Below are 14,432 nucleotides of genomic sequence, written 5' to 3' on the forward strand. Positions count from 1 at the left end.
ACGACAAACTGGAGGTGACATGCCAGCCCCCCAGGGAAGGGAGGCAGGACGGGGCGGCGCCAGGCGATGGGGCTCTGCAGGGCGCTGCCGGCAGTGGGGAGCCCAGTGGGATTCAGAAACACGGCGTGCCTTTGGGAAAGGCTGGTGGGAAGTGGTTCAGGCAGTTTGCAAAAATAAACAGGGACCCTCCTCACCTCGCAGCCGGGCTGCCGTCACCTGCCCTGTTCTCCTCCAAATGGCCCTAGTGTTTTACGGTGGTTTTACCCTCCTTCAAATTAGGAATATTTGGGTTCTTTCCCACCAGTGACCTTTTCTGCATCACTTCTATTAGGATAGCAATAGATCATTTCCCTCTGCTGTTCACATACTCTGTTAGGGAAGGAAAACATGGGAGAGCCCAAATCTGATACCAAAATGCAGAGATGGGCTGGCTGGGTTGTGAAAAGTGATGGAAGGCTTGGGCTGGTGGGAGAGACGAGAGCTCTGCGTGCCTGCTCCTTCCCTTCCAGGCACGGCAAAGCTGGGAAAAATTGCCATGAGCTCAAAAAACCCCTCCTGGCCTGGAGACAGCCATGAAGGGAAGGGAGAAGGCGGGAAGTCCATGGTGGGAAGTTGCACAAGGCATGTTTTGCTCTGAGCTGGCTACAGGCAGCCCAGCGGGTGCCCTGCTGCAGGGGTTCTCCCCATCACGAGCAGGGATGCTGCTTTTTGGCGGGCCTGATGGATAGGCCGGGTTTCTGCATGGGAGAAAAAGAGGAAAGAAGAAAAATGAGTGCAAGCAATCGAATTGTCTAATGGAAATGGAGAAACTTGGAGGGCAGGCAGGATGGGTAGTCAGCTGCCTTGTCCTGCCCTGGCTGCCTGCAGCCAGGAATGCGTCCTTAGGGACAAACACGAACCCGTGTTTGCTGCGGTCCTCTCTCTGATGGTGGAACAGTGTTGCCCCCCCAGCAGACCAAACCCTGGGCATCCTTCCTGCCTCCTCTTCCTCCTGCTTGCTCCGGTACATGTCTCTGTGGGCAGCATGTCCCCCCAGCTGAGTGAGCCCAGTGCTTCCAGCTGCATGGCCCCGAGCATCCTCGCTTCCCTCCAGGGCCGGCTCCAGCAAAGCACCCTCAGAGGCTTTCTCCTTTCCGCTGCAGGCAGGGACCGGCAGGGGAAGGTGTGATAATCCTCTCCTTGGAGGCTACAGTAGTCGTTCACACCAAACTGCAAACATTTTTATATCAGTCATGAAAGACGTGAAAGACAACAAAAAAATATGTAAGTTTTTATATATATATTCAATCAATGTCTGCGGAGCTTAACGCAAGGGGATTACCAGCCCGTTTAGAGCGCTAGTGACTCTCAGCATTCATCAGAGGAGAACGTTTGGTTGAATTGAAGCCAGCCTTTGATGGAATTGGAGAATAATTATTTCCATCAATAATTACTTCCAAGCCCAGAAGAAATGCTTCCTAGCACGTAGCAGGACAAGAATCCTTGGTTGCCTCAAGGCCAATATGTTTTAACCCCAAGACCTGAAAATCCCATTAGTGGGAGAGGGAACTGGGGTGAGAAGGACATCACCCGCCATGCCCAGGTCCCTCCTGCAAGGCAGCGGTGCCCCAGCGTGCCGCCAGCCCGGGGAGGAACCCTCCTGCCTCCGCTGCTGGAGCTGATCCAGCCCAGACTTTGCACAGGTCATTAATTTAGGGACATTTTTAATGGATCCTAATGATTGAGCCTCAGAAGAGTGTTCTTAAAAGGGGTTCAGGAAAGGCCACAAGCTAATTAGCTTGCACAAAGAAAGCAATTAACCATGTAGCTTCCCGGATGGTTAAAAATAACAGATGTTGGGAAGCGACTGGGGGATTTATTACAAGCAGAATAACAGATTTTTAAAGCCAGAGGGATCATCACCTCCTGCGTGTCCTGGGCCAGAAATATTTCACCCAGCTTCCCCCCACTGACTCCTATCACTTGTATTTGGGTGATGCACATCCTTAAATGTTCAGGCATTACAAAATCCAAGAAAGAGTCAGCTATTAGAGAAAGTGGGAGTTTGTTGAGAGAGAAAAATCACAGGTGGAAAAAGAAGGGTGATCCTTCTTCGGCAGGTGCTCCCGTGCCAGCTCCAGCCCCAAAATGTGTTGCTTACGGCTGGGGCAGGCAGCAGGATGTTCCCTGGGGCGTGCAAGCCTCTGGTCACGCCTAACCGGGGCTGAAGTGCCATTATAGCGTCCCATTGCTCTTTGGCCATCCTCTTGGCCGCATTTAACCCCCAAGATGTGCGGCACGCACCTGGTCCTGACCCCTTGTTCCTATCCCCGCAGTTCACGTGTGATGGCTGCGACAGTCTCTGCGGCGCTCTCCCAGCATCCCTGAGCCGCTCTGCCTGCAGGGCTGGCAGGGGGACATTCCAGCCTCCCGCTGCTCCGATGGGCTTTGGCGTGCTGCTCTCCAAAGGGAGGCGGCAGGTCGGGTGGCAGACACAGCAGCGGGACCTTGCAGAGCTAACCTGGGGATGGCCAAACCCCAAAGCGGCACCCACAGCCCATTCCCGAGATCGGCTTCAAAACGCTAACGGGAAGAAACGGGGACACTTTCACTGCCAGCTGAGCCCAGCCCACCACCGGTACCACCCCACAGCCAGGCTGGGCTTGGACATGCCAATGCTTGCTTTATTTGTTTGAGTAATACTCTGGATGACACCAAACCCGCAGCGTTCTCAGCGCCCCTGCCGGGTATGGTTTATGGCTCTCTATTAATCTTTCTGTTCTTTGAAATAAACATCTGCAGGGCCTGGAAACCTATTTACTTTCCTCCCGACTGTCTGTGCTCAGGCTCATTTGGGTTTGTTTTCTCCATTTGGCTGCTTTTCTCCATTTCAGCTTGCCCTGCTCAAGACCCCGTGTTTCTTGGAGATCTTTCACCCCAGGCTTTCCCTGACCTGGTTCAGCTCCTCACCAACTCTCATGGTCTCCCCAAAGCTCTTACAGGCACCTGCCTGGCTCAGATGGTTCCCCTTAGCGCTGCTGGGCTGTCCCAGGTTCTCCAGTTTGGGCTTTCAGCAGGATCAGGTGTGTTTACTGGCCCAACACCCTATTCGTAGGAGTGGGGAGGAAGGCTGTTCTCTGGCTGCCAAAAGTTTGCTTCTACTGAGTGCTGGCAAGGGAGATAGGGTGAAGATGTGTGGCAAGGCATTAGCAATGCAGGTTTGGAGAATGTTATTTGAAATGCAAAAGCTTTTTTTTTTCTTCTGGAGTGCAAGACTAGTGCTGTCTCTGGTGAGCTAAAGCCCACAGCTCAGAGGAAGATGTCCAGGGGTGCTGGTGTGACTGGCTACCAGTGCCCCTTGCTGTTGCGTTGGACCTGGCCGCCGTGCTGTCCCAGCGGTATGGGGCTGTCCAGCTGCTCCTTGGCTGTACAGCGCTCGTGGCATTTCTGCCTGAAAGCCGAGCACAGCACGCCCATGCTGCGGCGCAGCTCGGCTTGGAAACGGGGGTTTTCTGGGGCCCTGTAGGAGCGTTTCCCAGTGCGGGGCTGAGCAGTGTGGGCTCAGGAGGCCTGAGAGAGACCTGCAGCTCTCCTTCACAGCAGCACAGGTCCTACCTGGGGGAAGGAAAGGGGATTCCCCAGTACACAGGAACCTTCAGCCACCGAGCCCAGCTGAACGGGCCGTCCTTTATCGCTCCCTTTCTCTCCTCTCGCTCCTGCAGCGGGACGCTCAGCTGCCTGACGTACCCTGCGGAAGACAGGCATCCTGAAAAGCTGAGTGGCCGCACAGTCAAGGAGGCCTCCACCACCAACGGCTGTACGAAAGGGAAGGAGAGACGAGACCACGCTCACCGCCGGCCACGCAGGTAGGAGCCAGGGCTGTGAGCGGGGTCACCCCAAAGCAGTGGGATGGCAGAGGAGGCATCCTGTGCCTGTTTACCTAGCCCTTCTGGGGGGTTTGTGAAAGCTGGGGATGGCTTAAATGTCACTGTGAGTGTACATCAAATGTATGAAATTTGTATGAAACCCCTGTGCATGTTTGTGGGGAGAAACCTGCAGCTCGTTTCCACGCCACGTCTCGCTCGTGCAGCCTCCTTGCAAGTAGCCCTGGCTGGCGGACAGGCAACCTGCCAGCATCCCTGCGTGCTACCAGGTCTGCAGGGTACCCCTGGCTGGGCATCACCTTCAGCAATTCCCCTATCCCCGTGCCTAGGTCAGACCGGCAGCATCGGCTTCGTTAGGACACAGCTTCGTTATTCATTCATCGTTAGCCCCTGACAACTTGAGAGTGGAAAAATGAATCAAACGTTGTAAATGAAGCGGCTAAGGTGTCTGAGCCCTGCCTGCTAAACTGTCTCTAGGACTAAAGCCTCTCCATTTGGTTAAAGATGCTGGAAAGAAAGAGCAAGAAAGCACATTTCATATCTTCAGATTTCAGGCTAACCGGAACAATAATCTAAAGTGTATTTTTAATTGGACTTTGATCACAATCGCAGAGAAACAATTAGAATCAGATCAGTGCAGGGAGAAAGCTTTCACATCAAAGACAAAGGCTTTATCTTGTGAGAGGGAGAATGGCTCTACAGAAACCGCCTGCAGCTGCATGGCACAGTCAGAGGTTTCTCCCCGCTCTCCCTCGGCTGTGGCAGTGTCTGGCCGTGGCCCTGGGCGAGGATGGGCTGAGACATACCCAGACCTGTTTGCTGGGTAGCCCAAATCTGTGCTAGGGGAAAGCATGTGGGACTTGGAGTTGAGCATCCTGATTACTGAGGGGCTGAGACCGGTGTTCAGGTCCCTGGTCTCGCACAGACCCTTAGGGTGGCTTTGGGGAGATGTCTGAGCTTAGTGACAACGAGCTGACTTGGCAAACACATTTCTTCTACCATAATGCAGAAAAAAGACCCGCCGTGCCCAAGGTGTGCCATATATCCTGGCAACGCTTCTGCCAGTTCGTAAAATCCTTGGGGGGAGAAAGAGTGGGAAGGAGTATCTGGGTGCTCCTTGGAGCCACAGTGCAGTTGCACCTCGGATTTACTGCACCAGAAACAGTTCACAGCCAAAGCATTAATGTACAGTTTCATTTTGCAGAGCAATTTGAAAACCAAAAAGGGTGTATTCAAAGCACTAAGTAATTGCCTGTTTATGGTAGTGTGATTCTGGTAGTAATTCAAGCCCTGGGTGAGCAAATGTTGGGGGGTAGCGGAGCCCGAGTCCCCTCCACCACTGACAGATCAATGTGCCATGACATTTGCTGTGCGTTAGGCCTATTATTAAATACAATGCTTATTTCTTCTGCAGAAACTGTTCAATTTTTGGCCTGTTTCCATAGTGAAGATCCCGAGGTGTTTTCTGAACACAGGGCTGCCCTTGCGCATTCCCCACTAGCGGCGACTCCTGCCAGCGCAGCGAGAAGTGGGGAAACTGAGGCACAAACCCACGGCCTTCATTTCCAACAGTGTCTGCCCTTTCCTTAGGGTTGCCTGTCACCAGTTTTGCAGAGGCCCTGGGGAGCTGGCTCTGTCCCCTGCGAACCTCGCCCCTGGATCCATTTGAGGATCTACAGGCAGATCTGGGGATCAGTAGGGATCAATTTGGGGATCTGCAGGCTGCTGCCAGCTTCCCCCATCTTTATGGACATTTGCTTTGGTTAATGAGTAGCCACAGAGTATCTGTCATATTTTCATCCCAGTGCTCTGAATTAATTTAACAGTGGTATTTGCTTTTCATTGAAACATAACGAATTCAGTATCGTGTGTTTAAAAAAGAAATTAATTTACAAGAGGTTTAACAACTGTAAGAGATGCATATCTCATTGAATTACCATAACATCTCAATAAATATATATTTCTAATCAATTGCTATTTAACATATGTCAAGTTTTTTGTTATGGTTAGATGCATCTGGTTGCAATAATTATTGTATGCAAACTAAATGCCTATTAATTATTTAAAGCATATTTACAAAGAGCAACAAAACCTATAAATCTGTTCCAGAGTTGTTAACCTCAGCAAACATGTTTTAAATAATCAGCCAGCGTCGCCGTGGTGTACAGTAGCTGCCTCATTATATCTCCATTAGACCCATGGAGGAGACACTTCATTTAAACTGTGACCAAATTATTCGTTAGAGGGTAATTAGCCACTCGCCTGCGCCCCAGGTCCCCTGTGAAAACTGATCTCTCTGCCCCAGATGTCCCTGAGGTGGGGACAGGAGAGGGCAGTCCCATGTGAGCTGATTCAGGTCTTATTTTTATTATTTTAAATTTTTTTTTTTTTTTTGCTTTTCCCCCCTTCCTCAGCCCCTCGTGCGATGGGGAGCGTGCGCCGCCACCAGCCCGGGGGAAGAAGAAGAAGAAGAAATCGGGCCGCAAGAAGCGAAGGAGGTGAGGGCGGCCATGGCGGCGCGTGGGGCGGGAGGGGACAGGCAGCCCTCGGCCGTGCGGGAGGGACGACAGTCGGTGAGGAAGGGAGGCTGGAAGGCCTGCGGGGAGGTGCGAGCGGCTGGGGGTTTCCACAGGCCCAGGGAGGTGCCGCCATTTTCTCGCCCGCCATTTTCTCGCCCGCCATTTTCTCGCCCGCCATTTTCTCGCCCGCCATTTTCTCTCCCTCCCCTCGGGGCAGCAGAGGCCGGGATGGGGCTCAACCCACCGCCTGTCCTGGGAGCCCCCGGCCCCTCTCTGCCCTGGGGAGATGCAGGTGGGGGTGGGGTAAGGGTTGGGGGGGCTGGGGAGAGCCCCCCTAATGCCCCTCTGCCTCCTCAGGTCTCCCTCCTATAGCCCCTCGCCTGTGAAGAAGAAGAAGAAGAAAAGCTCCAAGAAGCGAAAAAGAAACAGGTATTTTTCCCTTGACGATGTACTTCCCTGCTGGCAGCGCCTGTCGGGAGGGGTTTGGACAAGGGGTGGAAGGGTCTGGACAAGGGGTGAAAGACATTACTGCCGTCGGGCAGCTGGTCGAGCCCAGCGCCAGGAGGCAGAGAGGGGCATCAAACTCCTGCCTCTCAATAATGGCCCCCCAGAGGGCAGGGTCCCGCTGGGAGGTGGAAGCCGGGCAGCCGAGCAGAGGCAGAGCTGGCGTCCCTCTGGGCAAGGAGGGCACAAAATGGGGTGCACACCCAGTGCAAGCGGATAAATACGAGCTGTCAGGGTGTGGGGGAGGAGAGACAGACGAGCCAAACCAGCATGAGGTCTGCAGAGCCTCCACCTGCTGTCCTTGCTGTCTTGTTTCACGTGGCTTCCATCCTCTGGGACACCAAGAGGATCTTTGCTTGGGGCCTGCACCAGTTCCTTTCTATCCTCCCCCAGCCTGCAAAAAGTGTCAGTGTTTGGACCAGGAAAAGGCTCGGACCAGCTCCCTGCACCCACACCTCAATCTTCCCTCCCAGCCCTGGGTGACTGCCTCCACGTTCCGCTTCTGAAGCCCATTTTTAATTTAAAGAGCACAATTAAATTTTAAAATTGCAAATATTTCACTGTTTTCTCTCAATGATAAACCAATATTTGAAGAGAGCAGTGGATGCCATCTCCCTTGGAAAGTTCATGTATTTGTAATATATTGAACCAAGTGAGAAGCTACCAAAAATGGATAACAGTAAAAAATTGAGCTTGAATCTTAAAGAAAAGGAAGGGAGGGAGGAGGAGAGACAAGGATATAGAAATTCCTTTAAAATATTTCCTTCCCGAGGAGGGATTCTTATGCTCTTTTATGGATGCCATCTCCTGATGCAAGTCCTGGGTCAGATGCTCCTTGGCTTTGAACCTTCAGTAGTACACTTTTACGCCCTATAGGCCAAGGATAAGATGTAGCTGGTCCCAAAAGGTAGCATGATAAACCATTAAGCATTAGTGACCAAGGGAGGTTGTCTTCAGACAGCTGGTAGCGCTTCAACTACAGATCTCAACCGACCTTGCGACAGGCAATCTCATGGCCCCTCTAGGCAGGGCTCCAGGCGATGCCTTCTGCAGGTGGTTGTGCTCCAAGCTGAGATGAGACACGACAGGCTGGGCAGTGTACTGGGACCAGGCCTTGACACAAGGGAGACTGTCCTCCATGCTCCCAGGGTTTTCTATGAGGACCACCAGCACAGTGGCTCCTGTGTCATCCCAGGGATGCTCCAGAAGGCAAGACAGAGGCATGACGCTGGTTTGGCTGTGAGGCTGCTCTGGAGTTATAAAGAAAGGATTTTTCCTTTGACTGCTACTTGGTCCTTCATATAGAAAACCAGGGAATAGACTCACCTCTGCCCTCTCAAACTAAGTGCAGTGCAAAACTGTGGAGGCAGTAGCAGAGAAAAGGGACCCGTGAGGGACATGGGATATATCTGGTCTCTGTAGACTTGTTATCCTGAGGATCATATTCTTAATTTTGTAGAGTGTGTTAGTCACTTCTACCACACCAGCATTTCTCAGGTACCACCTTGCCAGCTGGCTAAAGGGCAACCAAGGCCATTCTGCCCAGCTGGTACATGAGGTCTTCTCACAGTGCTCAGTCTAACACAGAGCCTAAACACATTTTTTTCTGATTCAAATTTCCAGTTTTGTGAGATTCTGTATTCAACGTACATAATTGTGTCTTGCAGGTTATCCTCAAAGAAGAGAAGACACAGGTAAGAGTTGAGCAAGTGTGGGTGGCCCTTAGACATAAGAGTTTAATGGTCTTTTCAGGATCTCACAGTTTGATGTTCACTGGGTGGGGGCAGAAGACACTTTCCTTCTGTGTGTCCTTGTGAAATCCCCTTGGCTGCCCTCTTTCTCTCTGAGTCTGGGGCTACACTCTACCTATTCAGACTTACACATTTCACAGGCCCCACAGGAATCGGGTCTGCAGCCCAACTTGTGCAATCAAGCACATAACTGGAATATACCTCTTGGTATAACCGCATTCATGTTGCATCCATCCTGCATCTTGAGCCTTCATTTCCCTTATGGTTTCGTTTGCAAACAGCATGGCATCCCCCAGCAGTGCCCATCTTTGAAACATTCAGAGTCAGTGGCTTTTCAGGTGTGTACTGGAAGAACTCTCTTGATTCCAGTACGTGTGCACACGGTATCAAGAAGTATTTATCTTCTCTATGGGGAAAATGCAAAGTCACCAGGATGGCTGACCCCTTTGAGGATCCTTTTTGGCCAAGCCCACGAGCCAGATTTGTGAGCAGGCGCTCAGACCCCCTGTGCCGCGGCAGAAACATTAATCCCTTTCATTTTTATTGCACGCTCTTGGGCAACCTAGCTGTAACATTGATGTGTGATTGTGCAGCTTTTTATCAGAACAGAAATCTCTGAATTAATTAGCCATTTCTTATTTAGTTCTTCAAGCCCCAAAAGTAAGAGAAAGGAAGAAAGAAAACACAAAAAACAGTAAGTAGCAATTCATGGAGTTCCCTGCCCTGCCCGCACAGAGCTGTGGGGCTAGGAAGTGCTTGACGTGGTGGGTCCCCTGGAGCTAACACCGTCTGCGCAGCCCTAAGCAATTCTCAGAATTATTTCACGGCTAAAACCAGCAATTCTGGTTGCTGGAGTGGAAAAGGGTTTGTAGAGGCTGGAGAGCTTTCCTCTCCCTCTCTTTTGTGCCACCTCATTCAGTACTTTATTTGTAGCTCTCAAAGATGTACAGTCTTGCTCATCCAACCCTAGGCAAAGACCCCAGCTTTTCTGATGGGGCCAGCACAAGAGGATGAACTCAAATCTGCACAGCACAGTGTCCCACAGCCTCTGCTGCCCAAAGAGCAGGCTGGCACACCCTTACTGAGAAGGGCCTTAGCTCCTCCTTGTTCTCTGCTCTTGGAGGTTACAGTAGGGTCTAATGACATACAGTACAACCAAATATCTGAATGGGAGCAGAAGGCAAAGCGGACTAGGGAAGAGAAGGGATTGTTTGGAGGTGATGGAGGTTGTAAAAATCTGGGGCTGAGGTTCCCGTGTGCCCTGGAGTGTTAGCACAGTGCAATCCTTGTCCTATGGGGCAGGCAATCAAGGGGTATGGCATAAAACGTGCTTCCTCAGGGCTGGAAGGAAGGCCTGTAAGCCCCCTGTTTTTCACTTCCTTCCCTGTCTTCTCCTTGGAATTGCAACTTGTGGCTTCTCGCCTGCTTTCAGAGCAAGGAAACAGTTCTGGGCCTCCCTGGGCTCCCCAGGTTACCCGTAAAAGCAGGCATTTCTCCACTGTATCACTGGGCAGTATGCAGTAAGCCTAACAGCGTGGTTAAAACAAAGATCAGATGCCCTGCTGGTGTGCACTGACCTAGGGGAATGACAGCTGCTAGAATTGCTCTTTGGGAATAGACCAGCCAAGGTGTTTTAGCCCTCATCTTTCAGCTCACAAATCAGAGCTGAGCCACTCCCGGTTGCTGTAAACCTTCTTATTGCTCCTGAGCGTGGATCAGATAGATGGCATGAGCCGTCTCTGATCAGGATTTTTCTATAATCACACTGCTTTGGCTTATCTTAGTGTCGAGCAACTGGTTATCTAAATCATACAGGACCAGTTTTTCCTCCTGCAGAAAGGGAAAATGCTTTAAACTGGAGGGACTGATGGAGAGAGTGAAGAGCAAACATGGCGATTTTCACACAAATCCACCCAAGGAGGGAGAGCTGTTCAGTGTTGCTGATTTCAGCTGTATGGAAATAAAGAAGGAGGATCCCAAAACGTGAAATGTTTAAAAATATAATCACAGGGTGTGAAAAGCATCAGAGAGAACAGCCAGGCAGAGTTCAAGCAATTACACTGGAAGTTGCCCTTTTGTCTTAAAGGAGATGCCGTCCTCGAGCAATTGATTTGCTGAGGTTTTTACAGCAGCAAATTGCTAAATGCTGTCCAAGCCGGTCGTATTAGTGCTGTCAGGGATGGGTAGAGTGTGGCCGTGAAACCAGAGCGTTCCCACCAGCTACCCCACCGCTAGCTTTGCCTGCTGGCACGGTGATGCCAGCCCGAGCAGACGGTCACGCTACCAGATCTAAAGTAACTGCTGCGGTGGGCCACGATGAGAGGGAATGAGCACAGAAGGTGACAGGTAGCCTGCCACCCACATCCCGCCGCCGTCTGCGTCCCTGCGCACGGTTTGCTGGTAACTGCCCTTGGCCCTGTCCGAAAAGGAAGCAGCAGTGACTGGACACCTAGAAGAAGCCAGGTAAAATGGTCCTGCCCCTCAGGCAGGAGCTGTGCCTAGGGCAAGCTGCAGTTAGGGGAGCTGTGCTTCATGTTTGTGGAGCAGCCACAAGAGCTGCCCACAGGACTGGCTAGACCCTCCCACCTGGCGAGCCTGGGGAAGGCTGGCTGTTACCCAGCGTGCTGTGCTGTTTGGAGCCTGTCCTGCATCCGCTTTTTAACAGGGAGCCTGCCCTGCGGAGAGAGTTGGAGCAAGAAGGGCGAGGGTTGGAACTTTGCGATGGGTTGCCTGGAGGGACAACGAGGCTCAGCAATGGGAAGGTCCCAGGCTGTTTTCTGGCTGTCTTAGGGTAGGCTGCCGGATGAAGGGCAAGCAGGTGAGCAGGCAAGAACTTAGCTCCTGAAAGCAGAAAGGATTGGTGCTGTCTGCCGCACTCCTGCGTGCGGGTCCATAGATCTTCCCCCAGCAGGCCACAGAGCCAACCGAATAGCTTGTCATTAAAACGCTAGCGGAGATCTTGGTCAGATGGTTTGCCTTAATGTCGGTGTAGCTGTGGAGGGGTGGAGGATTTCTCATGCCTTGGTGTCCTGCCGACGTTTCATACGCCAATCGCTTTGGTTTAAAACACAGATCTCCTTTCTGACTCGAATGTTATTGACTTCAGCCTCCAGCTGCTGGCTCTTGCACCCCCCAGCCTGCTAGCCTAACCGTGTATTTCTCCTCTGCTTCTTAAAGCTCTCGTGGGCGCACACGGAAATCTCACCGCCATCGCCACCGCCACTGCCACTCTCGTTCAGAGAGCTCCGACTCCCACTCCCCCAGCTGCCGAAGCAGGTAACGTCGCCGCTCCCTGAGCCAAGTGTCCTGCCACGCTTCCTGGTGGGCTCAAGGGTGTGAGTGCAATAGCCTGACTGACCCACAGACTCTCCGTGCAGAGCCACATCCCAGTTGGTAGCAGCTATGTCACATACCCAGGGGTTGAGCTGCTTACGGTCTTGGACACGGAAGGGTTTTGCCTCAAGGAGCGGTGGCTGCAGCTTTTCAGTCCAGCAGTCACTTCTAATCCTCGTGGCCAATGATCAGCCCGTGACAGCTGATTCCAGCCTAGTCTCCCTTCCCCCAGCCCAAGGGCTCTGTATTGCTGATGTCTCAGGAAACCCTTAAACATGATAGTAGCAAGGGAAATAATTTGCCCATGGCAACCTGTAGCCACTGTCTTTGACCTGATTAAAATCTCTGTCCTGTGGATGACAGATGCATCCTGGGGCCAGCTAAGTGTATGCTGGTGCTAGACTCGGCATCGCTGCAATAGCAAGTTGCTTAGTTTATACACATCATGAGTTCGTGTTTCACGTTTTCTGAAAGCACTTGAACAAGCCACCCCCGCTATCCCGCTTCACTCCTCCTGACTACTGGGAATTTTCTTATGAGAAGCTGATGATCAGTGGGGGGAGGAACGCCATCAGTTGGAGGGCTGTAGATGCAGGAGCAGAACAGGTCTTCTCTTGGAGGTGTGTTACCACGGGGACATTCAAGACTCTGTGGAAGCACGGTTTGCCTTGAGCCACCATAAAATCATGAATTGGAGCTGAAATTTGAGGTTCGGGTCCAAAGCCTGGATGCAAAATACTTTGTTAAAGAAGTAGAAAAGCAAACTCCCCCTGCCTTTTCTCTCCATCATGACTCCACAGAGCAGTCATGTGGAAGACTTTCTCTCACATGCAATGGCCTAGCACAGAGCTGCCAAGAGTTTGCATGGAGCTGGTAACGGGCGTTCCTGCAATACCGAGGAATAACGGTTTGGCTGTTCATCTCTTCTGGAGGCACAGAGCCAGGTCTCGGGAGGAAGGGCGTAAAACACGGCGAAGACACTCCCGGCACCATTCAAAGATCATGGCAAAGCGAAGCTCCTCTGCAGAGGTTCAAGCCAGCCAAAAAGCCAGCCAAACCCTCCCGCTCTACAGCTTCCTGTCTCCAAAGGAAGTCGTAAGTATTAGATGCTGAGCTGCTTTGCTTGAACTAGCCACAGGAGTCTGGGCAAGAAATCGGATATGAAATTTTTATAACTCAATTATAGCTATGTTAGACAAAGTTGGCTAAAACTGTATTATTTATTAATAGTGCTGTTCTCCAATGTATTTAAAGTCATTCCTTCCTTCAGCACTTTCACACCAAGGGTGGGGCTGGAGAGGGGGGAAATTTGCGAAGGCTTTAGCCTATGAATAATGAATTGAGGACATTTAACCAAAAAAAAAAGTGGCCTCCAGCAATGATATTTTACAGGGAATTTTGTTATGCAGTCTTTGCTCAGCTGGATGTGAACTTAATTCACTGGTCTTCATGTCCAAAAGTTTAGTTCTTCAGGGGAAGAAAGGGAGTCAAAAATATATAAAACAAACATTTACATTTAATGAGTTGGTGATTATTGGCAGGGGATGTTTTCTGACTATCAGGATCCTTCTAGGATCTGGACTGACAAGCCCAGGGGCCAAATTCAGAACTTAGGAGCAGTTCTCAGTGATGCTAATGGGAACTGCATGTGCAGCCAAGGGTAAAATCAGGCTCAGTGCCTTGGGATGTTTTTCCATATACATGGAAAGAGGTGATATAATACATGCCTTAGAATTGGGGGAGCAAGAGATGGAGAGGAATATTAGATGCAGACTGAGATGAAGTCTTCCTTTTCCATGGTGTGTTTCCCCTTTGTTCCCAGTAGCTGCAACACAGAGGTGTGATGTTCTTTGATTGTGGTGTTAATATCCGATAGGCATTCTGGAGGGATAAACTGCTACATAGCACTCAAGGTAGTGCTGAACCTGGCACTCACATGTGTGGATGTGTAACGTTAGAGCCGCCTTGAGTACAGAGACCTCCAAGCCCTGGAGTGGTACGTAGTGGGGAACTGGTTTTCTCCTTTAGGCCCAGTCATCAATTGGAAATAGCTCAGCCACATGCAGTAGCCACGACAGATATGAGATAGTCTCTCATCTTGCTGGCACTATCTCATATCTATCTGCTCACCTTCACAGACAGCATTCCGATCAAAATACACAGAGATGATACCTGGGTGCAGACAGGCACAAGCTGTCTCTCGATATCATAGATCTGCATATTTCCTCTCATTATATGCATCTACTGAGCGTGTAGTGCATACGTGAGTCATTGCTTCTAAAACCATATAAGGTAGAGTGAAGAGCAGAACTTGCACACCGCGCTTAGATGCGTGTGTGTGCGCGCACGTGCAAAGAAAGGGTCACGAGGTACAAAGATTTTATTGCCGTGAGCCTGGGGTGTTGCCCTCTGTCAACTGGGGAAGGTAGGAATGAGTAAGGGCTCCTCCCAAAAAGCAACCA

At 51.1% G+C, this 14,432-nt stretch overlaps 1 protein-coding gene across 3 annotated transcripts in view; it reads left to right on the forward strand.

The window, feature by feature from the left end:
- Positions 1 to 14,432, forward strand: part of SRRM4 (serine/arginine repetitive matrix 4) — a 43,787-nt gene that overhangs the window by 16,947 nt on the left and 12,408 nt on the right. For all 3 annotated transcript variants that reach the window (XM_086474360.1, XM_086474361.1, XM_086474362.1), the window contains 7 exons: positions 3,702 to 3,845; positions 6,278 to 6,361; positions 6,740 to 6,811; positions 8,554 to 8,580; positions 9,281 to 9,331; positions 11,815 to 11,913; positions 12,903 to 13,065. In XM_086474360.1, the coding sequence (XP_086330486.1) occupies positions 3,702 to 3,845; positions 6,278 to 6,361; positions 6,740 to 6,811; positions 8,554 to 8,580; positions 9,281 to 9,331; positions 11,815 to 11,913; positions 12,903 to 13,065 (640 nt within the window). The remainder of the gene's footprint in view (positions 1 to 3,701; positions 3,846 to 6,277; positions 6,362 to 6,739; positions 6,812 to 8,553; positions 8,581 to 9,280; positions 9,332 to 11,814; positions 11,914 to 12,902; positions 13,066 to 14,432) is intronic.

This window comes from Leptosomus discolor, chromosome 16 (assembly GCF_034619465.1).
Source record: "Leptosomus discolor isolate bLepDis1 chromosome 16, bLepDis1.hap2, whole genome shotgun sequence".
NCBI classification, from domain to species: domain Eukaryota; kingdom Metazoa; phylum Chordata; class Aves; order Leptosomiformes; family Leptosomidae; genus Leptosomus; species Leptosomus discolor.